At 38.0% G+C, this 22,086-nt stretch overlaps 1 protein-coding gene across 2 annotated transcripts; it reads left to right on the top strand.

The window, feature by feature from the left end:
* Positions 1–15,199: 15,199 nt before the first annotated feature.
* Positions 15,200–22,062, top strand: vri (vrille). Of its 2 annotated transcripts, none has more exons than XM_064359558.1 (2): positions 15,200–15,463; positions 20,215–22,062. In XM_064359558.1, exons 1-2 carry the CDS (start codon positions 15,406–15,408, stop codon positions 21,414–21,416), a joined length of 1,260 nt encoding a protein of 419 aa, XP_064215628.1. In that variant the 5' UTR covers positions 15,200–15,405; the 3' UTR covers positions 21,417–22,062. The 2 variants fall into 2 exon arrangements, with proteins under 2 accessions (XP_064215628.1, XP_064215629.1); XM_064359559.1 differs by lacking the exon at positions 15,200–15,463 and adding an exon at positions 18,344–18,524.
* The last annotated feature ends 24 nt before the right edge of the window (positions 22,063–22,086 follow it).

Raw genomic sequence — 22,086 nt, forward strand, 5'->3', positions numbered from 1 at the left:
GCGCTTATTTGTGGGGTTAATAAAATAGTTCCAGGATGTCGCATTGTAAGTTATCTGGCACGTGTGGTAATGATTGTGAAATTTGGTTATTAGTGGATGAGAAAACGGCGTTGGTGATTGGTTTAGTGGTGAGTGGGAGTCGCGAAAAGTTGAATCAAATTTAAAGTAAAGCTGGGATCACGCAATAGAAAGTGGGTTACATAAACGTCAAAGATAAGCCAGTTTGGTCGAAATCCGCAATCTGTGAAATGGGACAAGGTTGGATCACGGATTTAGCGTCTCCAAAACCGGCGGTCAAGAACTTGACCTAGACCTTAACGCTCATTAAATGTTATAAAATAAAGCGAGCGACGGGATTATAAATATTAGATAGTAAATGTGCCCACGGCTAAGTGAAATCTTCGTTAGCGAATTGTCCCATTGGCCTAGAAATGCGGGTCACGGTGAAAATCAAGTCTTGATGCGAGGGATGTGATTCACCAAAGTTTTCGTACCCTTTTTGCTAATTCATTCGGTTTATGACACAGTAAATCATGACCGGAACATAACGCATTTCGTTTGAATTATGTAAAGCGCAACCAAAATATCAGATGACCACGTGACACGAAATTCGAGAACAATGGAAGATCGAGATTAGAATCTTGGTGACACAACGTAGTATTTTTGTCCGGGGTTTTCTGAAAGGGAAAATTTTACTTGCTTGCTGGCAATCAATAATCATTATGACGTCGATTGTGTTTGTCAAACTGTACTCTATAATTACATTGTAAATCTCTCAATGTCCAAATCAAGCGCCTACCAGGATAATTACGGCAGAAAATGGTTTAACCACATTTTTCTCAGGATGGTCACTTATTGGAACTGTTTTTTCCTTTGTTCTATCGGCAATTAAGGAATTTCCGAACAAAAAATTATGCGTTTTGTTGGGAAATTACGTGCCCTTGTTTAATAAATAAAGTAAACACGGCGATAACACGATATAAAGATAGTCATACTTTAGGAAATTATGCAATCGTGGAGCGCTCCAATAAAGTTTTTCGTGTCAATGTTGGTTAGGGCCGGTTATTGATCAGCAATTTTTCCCGGTCTAGTGGACGTTTTGTCGGTTAAGGTCACTTCACACTTTTATTGTGCATTTTGGAAGCCTCACCTTGACAAAAACGGAAGTAAAGTCGATATTAATAAGGTGAACCAGTTCTCGGCCGGAAGTCGCTGATAAATAAATGAAAATGTCTCGGTTTTTCGTATGCAGATTCTGACCTTGATTGCAGTGAAAAATTCGAAGGTTAGTTCCTAATCACCGGAAAATTCACTAAATGGAACAATTTCTTTTCGCTTTCCTGTTGAAAGTGCATAATGCAATGTGTACCCAAGACACGTTTGTGCATGGATTTTTCTTGTGGAAAGAGAAATTGGCGAGAGATCTTCCAATTTGCACGCTTTTTATATAATTATGCTAATTGCCAGCAAGTCGAGCTAATTTCGGGTGAAGGCTTGCAGATCGGTAATGAGGCCAATACTGTTACGTCACTTCGGCGCACACAGCAAACAATGAAAGAAAGATTCCCAAAGAATGAGGAAGAGCCGAGATTTGACCGCTAAACTTGGCCCTGACTTTTGGTCATAACTTTCATAATACACAATTATACAATCGACTTCAGCTGACCCAAATTCTATCCGCGCAATTTACATAAAAGCACACTTTCAATTGACTTCCTCTGACACCGCGGATCGGCGATTTTTCCACCAAATCCGGATTCAAATTCGGAAAGTAGAGAGTTAGGCAGCCTTTACGTGACTTCACTTCGACATAACCGTTAACGTGGAATAAAAGTAACAGAATCGAGATTATCCGGGGAAAGTTTAATAATATTGCATTCATTATTTCTTCGTAACCTTGTTACGCTAGCTATTAGCAAAAGAGAAACTCCAACACTGAAAAAACACGGGAGTGGGAACTGCTTTTTGATATTGACATTGTTTGGTTTCTTTTGTTGCATGGAAATTATAGTATCTTTTACGCGAAACTGGAACACAACATGTTATTCTCTTTTTACACAGAAAAATAATTAAACCTCATCACCAGTGACATTTTTACACACTTTCCAATTTTATTTTAAAAGTGACGCGTGCCCCAAATCTATATTAATCATTAGGCGCACACGTCGCTTGGAAAAATATTTAAATAACCTGAATTCGGATTCTAAGCAATTACTCCCGGTTATGAAATCATTAAATCATTATCTGATTCACTGCGATGACTTCATTTAGTTTGTTTTCGCTTATCAGAACAATTAAATTATTGTCCGTGGATGTAAGAATAAACTCAAGGAACTATTAGGTAATTCTACTTTTGTCTAGTTTATTTATCGATGGTGAAGGTTGGAAACGAGGAATTTTCTACAAAAATCCAATCTCCAATAAAACCGTTGTTTATTTGACGATAAGAGAGTAGACTTTTTTAAATAATGCTAATAGAGTAACAGGAAATGTTTGTGACGTGGGTAGCCTGACAAGGCTTGTAATGTTAAATATTGAACGTTCAAAGAATATCGCACACAAAGAGATGTAATGACGTCCGCCGAGTAAATAATCTCGATTTCGGCTTCTAATTACTTCTTTCAGTTATAGCAACCCACTCAAAAATATAATTTCTACCAGTTTGTCAAATAGTTCCATCCTTTTTCTCCACCTTGCGCTTGTGCCCCGTTCTAAATTTGGAGAACTTTCACGCGCAAAATGACTTAATCCCAGTAACACACAAAAATGAAATAACAAAACGTAATAAATCTCGATGGATGGTTTATTTTCACTTAATCAAATCCTCAAAGTGTGGTTCTGCCATTGTTTAGTTTCTCCCGAAACTAGGCCAAAGAAAGAGGAGAGAGAAGGAGCACCATATTGCAAAGTCGCGCGATGACAGAGATAACAAAGTGAAATGTGTGTCAGAAATTGCGGTCGCACTTTCTCGACTCCCTCCTCCTCTTTCACCGTCCAATGTTAAAACACAAATAACACGATTTTCGGCGTTAGTATTACCGAATCTGGGTCAAAGCGAACAAAAAACAAATTTCGCCGTCTTATCACAACTCGCCTCATTTATGTATTATGCGACTTTTCCGGACAATGCGTGGAAATTTGAAAAGAGCGAATTCGATTTTCTGGGACAGATCTGCGGCGAATAGTGACCTGAATAGGAAAACTGGGTCACAGTCACACAGATAGAGATAGATGCATTTCTCTCGGTGCGGCTGGCAAATCAACTAAGCGTTCATTGTCACAGACAGAATACCTAACTGTCTATTCCTGACCTAAGCTACAACCACACGAAATTCGTCTCATTTCGAAATAAGGCGACCAAAATAGCCCAAATTTGATTAACCCGTTCATTCAGCATCAGCAATCGCTAATCGGTGATCTCGGCTGACCTGCGTTTTATTCCGAATTAATTTTAGATTATTGAAAACTGTAACTTGGCAAAAATACCGGATCGAAAAAAGCAAAACAAGCCAATTATAATAAAACCGAAGGTTTGCTCAATTTACATGTTGCGTAATGAATTTTAATAATTGACCCTCGGATCAATTGTGCTGGCAACAGTGCGCCGTTGAAGAGGAGAGATAAAAGAGAAAACGACACTGATATAAAAATAAAATCTATTAGAAAGCTGCGTTTACGATGACTGGAACATCACATTAGAAACTCCGTTAAAATAAGTTTGTAATATTTGAAACATAACAATTAAGTCATTATTGAATATTTTATAGTGTGTTAAATAGCAATCACCGTTAAATTATTCGCATACATATTAATGGTTTCATTTAAAAGTGCGCTACGGCGATGATATAATCTCGCATTTGCAATTATTCACAGATTTAAAAATGACGCCAAAACCAAAATCGTGACGATCAATAATTTAATCATTTAATTGTAGTGTGACTAAAGTTGCATCCTTGAAGTAACAATATTGTAGAGAAAGGTCGATTTATAAATAAGTTTGCTTATGATAAGCTTCCGGTATGATTAATCCGACTGGCGGCAAATTTGAATCAAGCCCCAAGTCGATAAGTTTTTTGTTTATGGTGTCGTCTGCAGGTCGTTGGACGTATGTTGTTTACGTGTGGCATTATTTAATAGTGTTAGTGAATTAGCTTTTGTGCTTGCAAATTATAAACAGAAAGTATGCATATGACCGGCGTCGCTGAAAAAATACGAGGCCATTAAACTTGCACAAAGAAATTGCAAACGCTGCTGTATTTTTAGATCACCGAAAACGTTGCACTGTTCCCTGGAACGTAACCAAATATACCCGAATGCAGTTTTGAAAACCCCTTTCCCTTACATGCAATTGCCTGAATTATGCGTCTGACCTTCATTTAGCGAAAGTGCATCTCTAAAAATAAAGTTCACAGCTTGTTTGCTACTTTCCTAGAATAATCATTAAGCAAACACGCCAAAATATCAACAGTCGCTTTACGACAAAACGCTCTGACGAAAAATCAGGCCAATATTCGCGCATTAATTGCGCCATTGTTTTTCGAGGCGTTTTCCATACTGATGCCTTTCTAATTGTCTCAAATATAATTGCGAAACTAAATAGCAACTTAAATGTAACAAGTCGCAAGTTTTTCTCCCGACTGTCAATTAGCAAATACCGGTCAAGTTTAACAAAGAAATGACAACGTAATTGCGTGGAGGATTTATTTTTGAAAATAATGTTTACAAAAATAAGAGTATATTTAGATATATATTATAGAACAAGTGCATGTAGGCAAGGTTAGTATACGCAGTCGCAGAGGGCGCAGCGCAGTTGTCTGCTATAAGCGGCAATAACAGGGTCAACGGCTGATTGACAAATAGTTATTTCGTCAAGGTCGGCGATGACGTCACACAGACTGCACTTCTCGCCTACTTGATGCATATAACTATGCAAGTCTGCACCGTTAAATTTCGCTTTTTGTTGTTTTTAATTACTCGCATGGAAATCTGCACCAAATCAAACCGACGAAAATATTTACTGACCTTGCAAGCCGACAAAAAAACACAAATACTGTGATAGCATTCCAAGAAATTCGGCCCATTTTCAAACGCCGATAAAACGTTACGCAAACTCGACTTTACGTCATCCACTCTGTATATGCATTGTTGTCAAAATTTCATTATGTAAGAACAGTAAACTACAGTTATCTGCAAATTTGGCCGGTTTGCATTGGCTTAATTAAGTGATGCGACTCCTTGATGCCTCAACAATGGTTAAATGGATAAAGAGGTAATAATTGAGATATTTGCAGTGGAGTCACCTTGGACGTTATTTCGGTCCCAGTGCAATAATTCGCGAATCTGTCCAATGATTCAGCATGTGGCAAAGACCAAAAACCGAAATTTTCGTCTGTGGCACTTCCTCCAAGTTCGGCAAATCGCGATGGCGTCGCTCTGCGACGACGTTCGATTGTTTTATTCAGGCTCAGGGCCAGTGCAAGGCCCAAGGCTGCAGGCTGCATCTAGCGGGCCGTGCTTTGCCCTCCCCTGAGTCGCGATGTCCGTCAAGGTTAACTAGGTGCATCGCTATAGGCCGTCTGGCCAGGCGTTACCAGTGCCTTACCATCATTATTACCATTACCTAATCACAATCAAAATACGGCCATCTTCAAACGCACTATTTTTAGACTTGAATCAGCCACTCAAATAATTAAATCTCCATTATTTGTTTTACAATAATCAGACATCATTACCGACCAATCAAACGTCGAGCACGGAGCCGCCATGTTCAATTAGTATTCAAAAATGACATAGAACTGTGCAAAAATCCAGTTGCCATGGCGTAACATACGAAGATCAACCCCTCCCTGGCAACTGGCATTTTTTGCGCAACGTTACTCTTGCCCCCATTGTACACAACGACAATCAACATCAAAGAGAGAGAAAATATGGTGGAGGCGCCGGAAAAATTCTATTGAACTAGTCTGAAATACTTTTACTTAATTAGATCAGTTTGCTTTAGTGTACATACGTTTGTGTGATTATCAATTTTGATAAAACCACGTCATAAACGCGTTTCTAAAGCTATGCCAGGTCAGGTCAGGTTAAAAGTCCCCAAACTTCAACGAACTTATAGGTAATTACAAGAGCTTATTTCCGCAGTCCAAGAAAGCTGACTTTTAGGTAATGATATTTTAGGTAATATCTATAAGACAGGGTGTTTCGTCCAAACCCCACATGAGTCATAATAATGGTCACTACAAAGTATGGATATAGTTAAATAATCATCTAAACTTATTGCTTTCAGATCTTTATCAAATTTGTTTTTTTATTTGTTTTATTTTTTATTTGTTCTGAGTATACAAGGCTAAGTTGATTTTTTCCTGAGTTCTATGGTGTACCACATGCATACCTTATTTTAATCAAAACTAAAAAGAATATATTGAACAGAAACCAAAAAATAAGTAAAAGTTAACTTTTATTTTTTTGACACTTTCTAATAAAATAAAGGTGGGTGTATGTTACATCACTGAATTCAGAAAAAAATTCTTTATTCCTTCTAAAAAACTGAGTTATGGGTAACTCCAGACGTAACCCCAGGGTTTGTTAACTTTTTCAAAATTTGTAAACGATAAAGAAAAGATCTAAGCTTTCTCTTTCAATTGTCCACATACGATTTCAAAATAAACTATGCACAAATAAAAGTTTAACTTTTAGTTTAAACTAAGGTTTTGTTTGTTGTTCAAATAATAAAATATTAAAGGAAGTGTAATAACGTACAAAATAATTATAAATTTCTCGAATACAACGTTTTTTAGCAGTGTCCTTTTTCATTTGAGCGTTGTTTATGTACAATTGATAAGGTTACCAATTTTTCAAGGGAAATATTGTAATATAATGAATTAGATACTGTTCAGTTCATTTTTATTACAACCAATTATTATATGTTTTAACGAGTTGTTTACGTGCTTGAATAAGACCTCTTTGCATACAAATTCGCAAATAATGAAGGATTTCCAATGTTTAAGTCTTTGTACATGTTTTTGAAGTATTGTTTAGACTTTAGAGTATTTGAAACTAAAAATATAGATGGCCACTTAGCAAATGTCACGGCCTACAAGAATAACTAGAATAAGTTGGTTGTTTTCGCTGAAACAGGAGCGAGATTTGCGGTTTGGAGAAAATCTAATTTGGCTTGCGGCATTCTGAGAAAGTTGTGTGCACCAAAAACTATTGATACCAGTGGATTCGACTGTAAAATGCAAAATAAACCTGGGTATGGCGAACTAACAACGACAAAACAAAATAAAACACAAAGTAAATGAAAATAATGAGGAACAAATAACAACAACTCAAGAAATAAGTATCTATTTTCGACATAAAAATGATGGTCATTATGATAAAAATGTTAAAGTTCGTGGTAAAACATCGTCGCAGTATTCTCGGCCATTTTTGTCAATTTTCCGTCTGATTTCCTGCCGTGGAAGGGCAGTTTGTCGTGGCAATGCATATTTCCGAAAAAATTTGGGGGTGTGTTTGTTTGCAGTGTCGGTTTGGTGTCGGTCGATTGTGCGCGGGTCGCCGGCTTTACAGACTACAGACTACAGGCCGACTGGCCGACTGCCTTGAATAGTCCATTGGCCCTAGGTTTTGCACATGCACTTCGTCTGCATCGTCTAATGTCTGTGACCCCAAATTCGGGTATTTGGCCTTCTAAAACCGCCCAACGCTTTATTTCCACACACCTGCACGACTTGATATTTTCGCTTTTGCGATTTTTCGGGGCCTGGGGGCACACTCAACATCCGCCCTTGTGTAATTTTATCAGTCTGTCATAATGAAAAAAGCGGCACAAAGCGATGCCACTGTTCCTCATTATTACCGTCAAGCTCAACGCCAACGGTAACGGTAAACATGCATTCGTATTATTGGCCGATAAGTGGTTTAGACAAAGGACAAATGGGGAAATAATCAGATATAATTAGAGATAGGGGCCGCTCAGGGGTAAAAATCAATTCGACACATAACATCTTTTGTGCATGTGTATTTAAACAAAGATGGCTGAAAATCGAATAGAAAGAGAAGCAGACCCTGGACCCGTGCGATGCACTTTCGCGAAGGTCGAACATCAAATGAACAAACATGTATCGTCTGGCGACTTATTGTACACACAACACACGTATATAACAAAAAAGTACAATACTTATTTCAATAATAAAAAATTTCGTAACATTACGTCAATCGCTTAATCTTATTATTGTCGAAATATCTGAATGGAAAGTCCAATCAATGCGATTTGACGAATTTATTGGGGGTTTACGTCGGTGCAAGTGCGCTAAGTGGGTTACTTATCTGTCCGTGTTGTTTTCCTGTTGTATCGGGTCGGGGTATAAAATGGGGCAAATAATTTGCATAATACAATAATAAATTACTGCATTTGCTTGCATAAAAAATAAAACAAAGCAAGATAACGTATCAGAGAAAACAAAAAAATCCTGTTTTGCTTAAGAAAATATTATGCGCAGGAGAGTTCGATAATCTGAAATGAAATTATTTTTAGTTGGTGTATTTTTTTGGTCCGTGCAGTTTTAAATCTTGCGAAAACAAGTGCATCGTCCTGCAACCGTTGCAGGGGCCCCGGTCGGGGGTCGCATCAAACTCCAATATACCACTAGTCTGACTCATGTTATTTAATACTGATAAGAGATAACTGCTATTGCATTCACTATTTCCAACGGATTACGTGATTATTGGAACGCAAAGATTTTCGAAAAAGCGACACTTTTCGATAACCTTCACCGGGTCTCAATTGATTATTTTTGTGCAATGCCTGCCAATTTTTAAGCTACTAACGGATGTTATGATGTCTGCACGCCGGTGATGTTTTGTTATTTGCGAACCACCCACATTTACATTCCGGAGTTTCACTAACCCCAAAATTAGACGAAATGATTACCTTATTTCAAGGCAAACCAACAGATCAGGATTAATTATGTCCCAGGACAACGGCCAGACGTACACACCTTTTTTCCTCACTCCGGACAGCAAAAAATCATTGCATTGGCTAAATATTTATCCAACCTAGATTATATCTACCCAGACAAAAACCAATAAAATCATAAATCTTCCTGATGCCTCGTATTTTACAATCCTGCATTTTTTACCCACTATTACTGGCTTCTTTGTTCCGGCGGTTTGGCGTGGCATCATCGCAAAACAATGCAAAAATGCCTAAACGTCTGCCTTATCGACACTGACCTACGACAACCCAACCAAACACGAGATAATACTTACAGTCAAATCAGGTGTCAGTCACTAGGGCCCTACGATAATAAAACTATAACACCATCACTGGCCAACGCAAAATTTTATGCTTTATTTCATTATTTCATTCAACGCTAACTACACGTGCTAAGTATTAGGCAAGTCAAATAAGCCTTTAAATCGAAATGTGGAAAAGCTTGCATTTTTTGTTGCGTTTTGCTTTAAAAATTATTAAAAATCGGTAAGAGCTAGAAAAAAGTTTCAAATAAAAATTGTAAAGCATAACATGTTACATAAAAATGTTCTCTTGATTTTTTTGATTTAATACAAATTATCAGAGGTTGATTAAATGTAAAGGATGGAATAATGTACAATTTAAAAAAAAAATCTTGTTATGTAAAATTTTCTGCTGAATTCTATGATAGTTTTTCGATTTAAAATTGTTTTCATTATGAAAAAGACGTTTTAGCGAGAATTTTACAAAAATCCAAAATTGGACAAATTTTGAAAATTTTGAAACAAGCATTTTTAAGAGGGTTCTTATGGCCATTACCAAATTGGAAGCTATTTCATGAAGACCTTTTCCAAATACAAATTTTAGAATGTTCTACACATGTATTTTGTTCAAAAGGCACTTCAAACATTCGTAAATAAAAGTAAATAAAATTAAAGTTTTATTTTTTTCTACTAAAGAGTCTTCAACACGACTGTCAGCATCTTTGGTTTCTTCTAAATTAAATTTGATAAAAAAGGGACCTAAAGCCTTAATTCTACTTTTTCATCGTGTATTATTTAAAGGTTTTAATGTTAACGAACTGCTATGTTTTTTAAAATTCTCCATCGATACGTAGAAGAAGAAAAATAATTGTAGAGTTGCTGAATTATAGAAAAAAAAAATTATTTCATTTGTAGCTGAAAAAAGGAATAAAAAATGCACGAGAATTAAGATCTAAAATTTTTCTTTGTACTCCATTAATTTTTCTGCGCATGTTTGCTCCAGTTTCATATTCTTGTCCTTTTAATATCTTTTAAACTTATTTCTATTTTTTGTGCATACTTGTATTTTTATATAAAATTTAAGAATGGAAATGAAACACCATTTTTAATTTAGAAATTAAAAATCCTTTTTGGCCGTTCGTGTGCATTGCACCCTTTGCACATAGCCCAGGATCGCCCCCGGCTAGGTCTTTAAAAATACATAATCACTTAGTATTTATTTATATTTTTCTTAGAAAATGACTATGATGTATCTTGCCCTTTATTAGTATCCTTATTGTTTATAACGTCTAATAGGCGCAAAAGCGGTCTATAACGTACACACGTGCACATTGTGCTACGTTCCAGGAAATTTTTTTTTTGCTACAATGCAGCAAAAGTTGCCGACAGGCACCGGGACACACAAAATAATCGGAAATCTTTAAAGGCCACAATATAAAAAATTTACGATTTGTTGGAAAACTAGATACAGGGAATGTTACAGTCTAGAACAGCTGCAAAAAAATCTTTTTTGTAGAGTAAAACAAAATTAAAAAAATATTCATGGATAATTTATTTTAAGAAGTTATATTAAAATTTTGGGGTTGTTATTGTTTTTGTAACTTGAAAACAGCAAATATTTGCATTTTACTCATTAGGTCCTAACTATTTTTTAGTGTCGCGATGGCATGTCAAATTGAGAGGCAGATATGGACCAATAATGAAAATCTTGGTACTAAAGTTTAGTAGTGACTAGAAAATTTTCATCCCCTAAATAAATATTTGCCTGTATTTACAAAAAATAACGAAAACTATTGTTTGTATTTTGTCTCTGAATCACAAACAAGGAAAAAAACGAATTGTGTAAAATTGCACCGTCTCTGATAAGATTGTTGAATTCGTTTCGGGTGCAATGCAGGTGAGTTTTCCAAACTCTTCGTCCAAAACCAGCTGCCGCGCGCACCAAAATTTCCCGTCAATTAATTTAACGTCGGGATAATTATCAAATTAATTACGTTAGTGATGTTAGAATTTTACGATGGCATTAAAAAGTGTCGTCTGGATGTGCGATAAGCACAATGTTGCGTTCGATTTTTCGAAAACCAAGTCGGACATTTAATTTGTTTACGAGCAATTGAGGTGATTTATCTAGTTTTGCAGCAAAAACGTCGCAATCCAATTGCGAACAATTGAGTAAATTGACAGACAGACGTCCAATTTCTCGAAAATTGCGGGTTAGGTCAGGTCACTTATACCGGGCTGGGACGGTAAGTGTTCCCGGTATAGGCGGCCGTGCGTTGACACTCTCCCTGTAACGGGGAATGGGGCGGTCGAGATGGAAATTTTTTGCGCGACGCCGCCCGTCTCTGCTCGCCGACGTCGGTTAGGGGCGGCAGAACTGTTGACTGTGAAAAGGTCGACAGTTGAACGCCCGAGCGCGGCCAAAACCTTCGCGCTGCAAGGCCAGACGAATATAACTAATACGTATCTTATATCTTGCAGGACAGTATTTAAAAATTAATCACGCGACTGATTTTATCGGAAAAGCCACCCCGCGGCCAAACAGAACACAATCGCGCCAATTAAACAATATGTCACAGCTATTTGAATTTTTCCTTTGTTATCGCGTTTCATAAAGGTTACTCAATGCATCTACTGTAGTTCCCGGCCTTGCCTTTCGTCACTTTCGTGATAGTGATAAGGTCTCTGCTGTCGTCAGTCACCAGGGGTGACTTGACTGATGCGCGGATGGCTAGTCGGATCAGTGACATAGTTAGGGCATTAGCTAGGTGTTGACGTTTGTCCGGTTAATTTGCGTATGATGCAAGCAGCGGTAGGTCCGGTTCTGAGCCATGTCCACCATCAACAATGGCCTTGCATGACAGACAATGCATCATATTTGTTGGCTTTTTCGGTCATTCATCGTATAAAGAAGTGCATCGGCTTTTTATCAGACACCATTGCGATGGTGGCCTTGATTTTGTTTACTACACTGTTGTGCAAATAACTCGCAGTTCATGGCTTTTAAATAAAGTAATGCACTTGAAGTACTTGTTTCGTGTATTTTTTGTACGCGACGAATAACGCCAAATCACTCTTTCACCTAACTCCAGACACATTATCATTCGCGGTAGACGCGTAAACAAAATTGTTTAGTGTTGTTTATTCGCTGGTGATAACGTAATCGGTCACCACGAAGCACCCAACCCGAAAACCGCCCCTGGAAGCCGGGACGCGCCTTTGCCGAAGTGTGGATCAAGACTATTGCAAACGGACAAAGAGATCATCTAAATTCTCTTATCGATAGAGCCTTGACAAAACCTTGGACCCCAAAAGTCCAAAACAAATCGGGGAAATATTTCGCGAGGCGTTTCAACCGTGAAAAATTCAATGTTACGGCGACATCGATCAGCTATAATAATTAATATCAAATTAAAGATTCTGCTATTTTAATTACGTTGACTAATTTATTTTTTATTTGGCTTATGTAACCGGATTTACCTCGCAATTTAATCACTCTATTGGCATTTTTGTGTTGTTTCAAAAACCACGCTTGAACGATAAATAGAAATTTCGAAAAATTTTAATTTGCCACTAATCGAACCTTTATCAATTTCCATAATAATTAATGCTGAGTGCGTGTTCTGCTCCTTGCCAGATACGTACAGAATTTATAGCTGAGGCAATTTAATTTCATGATTTCAGTACACTTCAAATCAGATGACTAATTTCAGCTTCGCATTGTGGAATTTCAAGACCACAGGTTAAGGTAGCAGAATAAATACCAACTAAAGGAGCTAAATCCTTAGTCCAGTGGCACACAACACAGAAAATTTCTTTGAGAAAAAGTGAACGACAACGTGATATTGTAGAAAAATGTGCAATGGCTACGTTTTTTGAAAAACAAAAATTTTTAAATAAATACGGATCTCTCAGAAAATAAAGGACATATTTTAAAATCTAGTGTAGGTAACTTAACAAAGAACTTTTTCATGTTTTAATTTAATTTTTATAATTATCCTGCATTGTCAGAATTTTTTTTTTGTTTTTTTATTTTATTTATTAAAATCATCTTATTAATAATATTAAGAATATCTCTGAATTTCTGATAAAGATTTAATAAAAAAAATCGAAAGTTGGCGAAAAATATAAATTTCAAATGTTCCCTGCCCTAAACAACCAAAAATTTTTTTCCGATTGTATTTTCAAAGGCGTACATATCATTTTAAAATTTAAATACGAAGTTTTTTTTAATTTCTATTGTTTGATGAGCTGACGTCGTCACTGTGCAAAGAGTTCTTATTTTTATTTATTTTAATTTTTTGGGTTTTTGGGCCAAGCTTCATCAACTTGGGATAGTACGTCCCTGAGATAAAGAATCAAACTAAGGCTGACTGAAAGTCCCAACCTGGCCAAGTCAAGTCAGGTTTAGAATTATTTTGTATTATTGTTAGAGTATAAATTAGCAAACTGGGTTTGCTATTATAGAAAGATAAAAATGATATATGCGTTTTCTATTAAGCTGTTTATTTTATCGTCTGATAAAATAGTACCCTTAAAAACAAATAATCTGTGCAAATAATACCTTGGAATATATTAAAAAACCAATATCTCTGTTGAGGTATCATAAAAAAGCTCGTGCCATTTATACCGTTTTAATGCGTGGCAAAAGTAAGGAGATAAATGCTACAAATTTTCAAAATACAACAAAAATAAAAATTGACCTGTGGACGACCTAAATACGCCACTGCCGTAGTCCCATTTTTTTATTATTGATTGATACATTTTTCTGAGAGAAATTCCTTTTCTCTGACATTATTTACTTTGCTCAATTTTTCGACCAACTTTTGTAATGGCAATTTTCAAGCAATTATTTATATTCGATACCATTTCGTGAAATCTCAAATCACCATTTCAATAAACAATGGCCCAAACTTGTAACAAACAAGTAAAGAATTTGAGAGAAAAGAACCAAATAATGTCTTTTCCTTTTTTTTAATTAAACAGATCAATTTTTAAAATACACCAATGTTGTGTATTATACAATTTTTTTTCCCAAAAAATCTATTTAAATTGTTTCACTTTTTTCCTTTTATTTATTTATTTATTGGTTTGCACATCATTTAGCTAAAATTTGTTTTGTGTTTTTTTTTTAATGTTACGGTGCTACAACTCGGTAGAGTTATTATTATGATGAACAGATTTTTGACTTAAATGTTTTTTTAATTTCTATTGAATTTGAAAGAAAATGACCAAATAATGTCTTTTCCTTTTTTTTTAATTAAACAGATCAATTTGAATTTTAAGTTGCATCAAGGACCAAATTCCTTTTTTCAGTTCTTCGATAAATTTCTTTTTATTAGGGTTACAAACTAGACACGTAATTAATACACCAATGTTGTTTAGTATACAATAGTTTTTTCCCTAAAAATACATTTGAATTGTTTTTTATATAATGTATAATGTTAGTTAGTTAAAATTTGTCAAATCTATAACCAGATGGATAATGCAAGATCTTTGGGACTTAATAGTATGATAAGTGATAACAAATTTTTGTCTTAAAAAAAGTTTTTTAAATATCTATTGTTTGATGAGATCACCGTGTTAACAGTTTTTATTTTTATTTATATTAATTTTTTGTGCTTTCGGCTTAAATCAGGCTGATTAGTTTTTGATAAAAATATGATTGTGTTGGATGTCGGTGTGATGTAAACCGAATCACGTCGGATGTTTTAATAGGTATAATAGGAATTAGAGGCAACTCTCTCTGGTTAACCCTATTTAGCGTTTCTAAGCAGTTGATTTCATTTTTATCCGAGAATGCAGTACGGCCGAAAGTCGGTCTAAATTGAGGCCACAAACATATTATGTCGTGGTAATCTCACGTAACTACGTATTACTTGTAACGGCCGCATTTCCTTTTGGTGTCCCTTTCTCCGCTTTCTTCGTTTTGCCACTACTTCGCGGCCATGTAGGTCACTATCTCGTACTTTTACATCCTCGCGGACGGCTTGCACTTGCTGCAAAGCGCTATACGACTATACCCTACTCGACTTCTGATCGGTTAAGACGTGTGTGCTTCCAACTCTATGTGTGGTGTTGTGCTGGTTCTGGTTCTGATTCCGATTAGAAGGCCTCATCATTGCGTCACTCCACAGCGCCAGGCCGGCCGGCCCTGGTCCCTTCATGATGCCCACCCTGCCGCCGATGCACCCCGATAACGGATTAATTTTCACACCCCCAGGTAAACCGACTCGCAACGGGAACTTATAGAAAACTCAGGGAAAGTTCTCCGGCCCTCCTAACTCTTTCGCATTTTTGCCATAACCCAAACAATAAACCCGACTTATTTTGCGCTTATTAGGGCGACATTTCAGTCGAGCCTTGACTCGGCTTATTTTTATGCCGGTGCAAGACGAGCTGTAAATATTATTTTTAAAACTGCAACGCGATTTTTGAGAGTGGGGAAGACGAATGGGGTTAATGATTAAAATGCAAGATTTATTTATAAATTTATACCATTTTTTACCGCCTGGATATCGCTAATATGGAATGTACGCGGGAAGAAAACTTGGCCCACTTTTGATTGAGGCTACGTTAGTAACCGTATTGTCACGCATTGCCAATATTACTATTTAGCTCTTTTTTGACAAAACTTTCGAAAAAAGCTCCAACTTTCTATAATTATCGTGACACTGTGCACATTTTTCTGGGCTTGATAAGGTCACTTCATTCTAAATTTATTAAATGAAATGCACTTTCTGTTTAAGCGCTAACCTTAGATTTATTTGAGGTAATAACTGCAGGAAGGTTTTGATCTGAATGCTGACACTCAAGGATTTACAATAAGGCGAGGGAGAAAAACAAGCCTACCGGCTGGCAAAAATACCTCACCTCCAAACGTTTCCATCTATTGCCGATAAAAAATCACACTTACATGCATTTTATTGCACCCGATTTTCCACAAACAATATTTTAAAATATTACACCAATTATAAATCTGGCAATAGTAAAAAAGTGGTGCACTACGTTGATAAACAAGGATACACCAATACATTACACAGTAATTTTTTTCATTTGATGAAGATAAAGAACTAATCATTTTTCAGTCTTGATGGTAAAGGAGGACCTAATTATAGTGACAAAATAATATTCTGAAATTCTACTTTTCTATTACCAGTATCAAAGATTCTAATTAAAAAAAATTACACCGAACAATTTTTTGGAGTCGAGCACCGCAATTTGTTTAATAAATATGAAAATTGTGACATGAGTAAGCAAAAGCTTAATGTAATTCCGAATCCAGCAGTCGTGGAAACAATAGGAACAGCGTTTATTTTCGAATCAGACAGATTAATCGAACAATAGATTTATCGCGAGCGTCAGCATATTCCGAATTATAATAATTTTAGCAATTTTGTTTACCATCTTAATTTTATTGGGATGATTGCAAGCGAGATAAGGGAAAACTTGTTTTCGTCCTGTCATTTTTATCGGTCATAATTGTTTAGCTTTGTTTATCTGCGGGGGCCCGAGGGTGAAATTCGGATGATTTTGAGCCGAAAACCGATGACATAATTCGCGTTCTTGACTTTCTTGGAAGGTTGTCTTATTACATTATAAGGTAAAAGCGTCGGCAAATTCGTGAATTTCGTAATGGGTGGTTCACCGCTTCAAGGTCGCGATTTTTGTAGCTTATTTGCAGGGAAAAAACGTTACCGGAAAATGACTGAACTGACAAATAAGAGGTCATTTTGATGACCTTGTCTTCTCTTGTTCAGAGGTCAGCCTCTTACTACGTTTAATACGCACGGTGAGCTGTACGCGGAATTTTTCTCAATTACTCAGTTTTACCTGAAAACAGGAAATTTAGCGTGTGACGGGGAAAACTCGCTCTTCGTATTATTCTAACGTAATGTTATGAAATAACGCGAGTTTTGGTATTAGTTATTCGATTTGAGTTCTAGAATTGAGACAAAGTGATTATTTCTATAACTTCCTCTTGATAAGATTAACATCGCCTATTGTTTGTTGTTATGCAATTTTATTAATAAAGTGACAAAGGGGCGACCGCTTTGCCATTGTTTTAGAACGTCGGGCGAAAACCGCGCAAATGTTGTTTAAATGACAACTTGGTTTTGAAATAATAAAACTGCGGAGGGAGGATGTTGCTGTTATTTTTGTGTTTTGTAACGTAAATGGGTTGCTAAAGCGGTTAACTGTACTAAATTCGGGTATGTGGTTGGAGAAACGGTACAACAATTTGTAATGTAAATGCAAAAATTGTTGTAGCAAATAATTAGTGATAGTAATGGGAACTTTCCTATTGCTTTCTCCAAGACAAAACGTAGAAACATCTCAGATCAATAGAAAAAGTAGGTTCTTGGAGGTGGTGAACGCCGCGTAAAATATTTGTTGCGCAATTTCGGAATTCAGTTGAGTTAATTGAACAAACAATGGCGAGTTTAGTTAGGATATTAACCTTTTAAAATCGTCGTGTTTTTCAACAATAATCTTAACATTTTACTGCAGAGCTATCTGGGCAACCATGAACTTTACTTGTAAATATGATATTTATGCAGTTGCAATATCCCTAACCTATGTCAACGTAATCTCGTAGTTCTGTTATTTTTTGATGACATTGGCCGGTTCTACATAACTTTATTTTTCCGTGATAACTTGCTAAAAACATTTATTTGATAGTGATCCGAACGGGTAATTCGGATCGATACGTCTGGCGCTCATTTCAATTCATTACTCCGCATTAGATTAGCAATCACCACCGAATTATCCTTTGTCAGTACAATGACTAATAATGGTCATTGTCTTCGCCCCTCCACTTCGTCAAGGCTCACTCGAATCCTGCGAATCTCGTCAGGGGAATCACACGAATCATTAATTGCGAAAAGTTGCACCGGAATTGCGTAACGCCGGTATTAACCGAAATTCCCGGAGCACATGCGATGCGGTCCCAAATATTAAGATACGAGAGGGCACGAGCAGGTTACGTAACTTACGAAGGTGACCTGTCACTGCTCTGATTGGTGACTCACTGAGGGTGTTGTCCTCCGTAGCCCCCACCACCCCCTCCCAAGCCCGTCGCGACTGATCATGATCAGCACGCGGCCACTGTCAAAGTGTAGTCAGTTTCGGAACGCTGACTGTTCAGTTCTCGCCAGTTCCACTCAGAGTACAGACCTAGTTGAGTGTCGCTACTGTTTGTGTATTGTTATTGTTTGATAGTGATTTTTTAACAACGAAACTAAACAAATCCCGGGACTTTACACGTCAACAATTGATAGTTGGTGAGTGTGCGAGGGATTTTTTTTGTTTTTCATTGTTACGGTCGCGTGCATTTAGGTGACAGATACGGTCTAATAATATTCCAAGCATCGTGTATTGGCGCCGTCTTGGATACAGTTACTTGCTACTCTTGATCCATATTCGATTGATTTGCGAAATGGGATTTTTTTGTGTTTGGGCGGTTTGAACCGCGCGCCAAAAGCGCACGATGTTCGGATGTCTTCCCGCCAAGCTACCTCGCTTATTCAAAAGTGATGTAATTGACAACTCTAATGAATCACTTTGATGCAATCACCGTTGCTTTGTGTGTGTGTTTTTTTGAGATATGTTTTCTTGGACTCGATTAACACACAGAACTAAACAAAGAATTCATTTTTCGGGACAAAGAGTAATGAGCGAACAATCACCGACAAAGCCTCGTTTGATGCCATGTCTCGAATAATGATTTTGCAATTACATTATGTAATAAGAGATAAGTGTAGAGCTCGGCATTGCAGAGCATTCTTGAACTCGGGAGTTCCACTAGCCTACTTCTCTACTAAGAACGTTAGTTTGTTTCTAATAGAGCGTACGGATTTCGTTTGAGTCAATTTGGAAAAACCGGAGACATCGATCGATCGAAAATAATGCGCTCTAATTGTTGATGATTGTATGCAATGGCCGCAACCTTTTTGTTTCTCGATTATGCTCGCTGTAGCGGAACCATAATAAAATTGCGTAACGAAATTAAATACGTATCTTGCGGCTTATCACGGCCAATAAATAAGAACACCGTGTAGGTGTTTGTAATACGGTTAACAAATCGAAAAAACGAATATTTATTTTGACCGGTGCGGAGCGAAGTCCACGTGCGGTTAAAAATAAAACAATTGCTCGAACTTGTGCTACAATTTTATTTTTCTATAGATTTACAGTTAGTTATTAATGTGATACAACTCGTGACAGTGATTATTGATTTGGTTCGATAATGATCCGATTTACGTCTTTTTCGACGTACCTCCCTTTTTAATAAATAAGTCGGCCGATTATATTTAGAATAGTTTCGTAACAATTTGTTTTGGAAGATATTTGGCGACGTATTTGTAGCCACGTCATGAAATAACATCGATTTTGTATATTTAAAAGCCGCCGCATCATTTCGGTAAACCGATGCGTCATTTTTCTGAGTTGCCGGAACGCGTACTTCCCCGAATTTATTCAATAGGCGGCTGTTTCGTAAAGGGCCAATTGTTTAGAAATGTGGTTAATAACGTGTCTCCAAGGTCCACACGTGAAGTAGATCACGTTGTTCGATCAACTCCGTTCACTCCAGACACGAAAGCTCACGTTTCCGGACATCCATTGTATATTTAAACGTAGGTGGTATCACCGAACTTAATCACGTGGCTTATTGCCTATTACTTAATTTAGATTCGTCTTAGTCCGCTCTATATCAGCCAGATGGCTTCTGAATCATTTCCGTTCCGGAATTCCGAATGGCATACGTCGTATTTAGGCAACGACCTCTCCAAGGCTCTTGCGGTTAATTCTCCCGAACTAAAACTTAGTTCGGCACTTAGGGTTAAGTTATGCAGGTATATAGCCATCGACGGCAGGTGAATCGCGACGGCCTTGACTGCACTTGTGGCAAAAACCGGTCGGCATTTTTCCACTAATCCGATTAAAGGCTGAAGACATTTTCTTTTTTTCCAGATGTATTAAAGCAGCGTATAATGGTTGCCGAATTCGTGGGCCGAGGTCAAAGTGGATCTCCAGTAAATGGTGAAATCCCACAACTAAACTCAAACATGCCTGCCAGCCACGGACGGGAGCTCCTCTCATCGTCGACTTCTCCCGACGCCGACTCTTTCCCTCCCGGCTACAACATGAACTCCGTCAAACACAAAGAGCTCTTCTCCCAGCGAAAGCAGCGCGAGTTCACCCCCGACAGCAAGAAGGACGACAGCTATTGGGACCGCCGGCGCCGAAATAACGAAGCCGCCAAACGCTCCCGCGAAAAGCGCCGCTTCAACGACATGGTCCTCGAACAGCGCGTCGTCGAACTCACTAAAGAGAACGCCATCTTGAAGGCCCAGTTAGAGGCCATCAAGGAAGAGTACGGGATCTGTGGCGAAAACGTCGTTTGCGTCGAGAAAGTCCTCGCAAATCTCCCCACAAACGAGCAAGTACTTAGCCTCACCAAACGTCAGAAACTCACACATTCGGCAAATCCGCTCCTCTTCAACCCCCACAGTCCGATCCCGACCCCGGTGATCCACCAGCCGGTTTTGGGGTCGCCTCCGCCGCAGCCCCTCCCGCACGCCCACATCCTCCACCCGCCCGCGTCCCACCACGAGCCGCCCTACAGAGACCACCCCGAGGCCTACCCCTATCCCTACCCCAACTACCACCCCACAGTCCACTACGACTCCAACGATGCCCTCAATCTCTCCGCGCGGTCGCGGTCACGAGGCCAGAGTCCTTTCGAAGTCTCTAGTAATTCGGGGGATGAGAGCGCCCCCGTGGCTCTTACCTCTGAAGCCAACAACAGCCTCCCGTTGAAATTGCGCCACAAGTCCCACCTGGGGGACAAGGACGCCGCCAATACCCTCCTGTCGCTCCAGAATATTAAACAGGAGCCGGGACCGCGCGCTAGTCCTCCTTGGGACGCCGAAGGCTCGAGCGACGAGCGTGACTCTGGGATCTCTTTGGGGGCGGAATGGTCGACGCAGGCCGCGCAAGCCGCCGCCACTTTGCAAACTCTTAAACAGTCCCACCTCCAGGCCATGCAGGAGGCCGCTGGTGGCGACGCCGAGACCAAGCATAGAATCCACTCCGAAATTGTGAGGTTATCGTCCGAGGTTGAACATCTCAAGTCGATGATGATCGGCAAGGAGAAGGAACCGAGACATTAGTTTGATGGGGTCGGACCCTGAAAGGGTGCCCCAGTGCTCGTCGTGCGCGTACTTGTGATGGATCGGACATATCAACGCTCCGCCGGGAGCTATTTATTCTAGTGTTAAGTATTTATTCATTTTTGTAAGTTTGGAGATCTCTCCGCTTGCACAACTCTGTATCTTAGTGGACTTGCTTTCATTTTTTGCCAATATATTCCTACGAGTTTATTTAACATAATCTTATTGTAACGCATTGTTGGCGCTTTATCGCTCTGTACTATATTCTACCAATGGTTTTCATTTTCCTCATCTCATAGGGATTTATTGTACCTTTTTATTTTTTAACTGGAAATGTGTGATTTTTTTGTAGACTATTACTATTAAGAAAATACGATTATTTATGTATAAATATGTATGTATTTTTGTTACATCATCGGCCAAAACCGAAATTTACGTTATGTTATCTCATTATTGTATATTTATCAATAAGACTTCAGCCGGACCTTACCTCAACTGATGCAAAAAACTGATCTGTAATAACCGATTTCGTCCGGCACACTACAATATCACCTTAATAAAGAAAAGTAACGATATATTTTCATATTACCAAGCATGTATCCTCTTAACTATGTATTAAATAAATATTTGCATCGTTTTTCAATAAGATTTTTTTCTTCCCCATCCTCCC

Source organism: Tribolium castaneum, chromosome 10 (genome assembly GCF_031307605.1).
Source record: "Tribolium castaneum strain GA2 chromosome 10, icTriCast1.1, whole genome shotgun sequence".
In the NCBI taxonomy this organism is placed as follows: Eukaryota; Metazoa; Arthropoda; class Insecta; order Coleoptera; family Tenebrionidae; genus Tribolium; species Tribolium castaneum.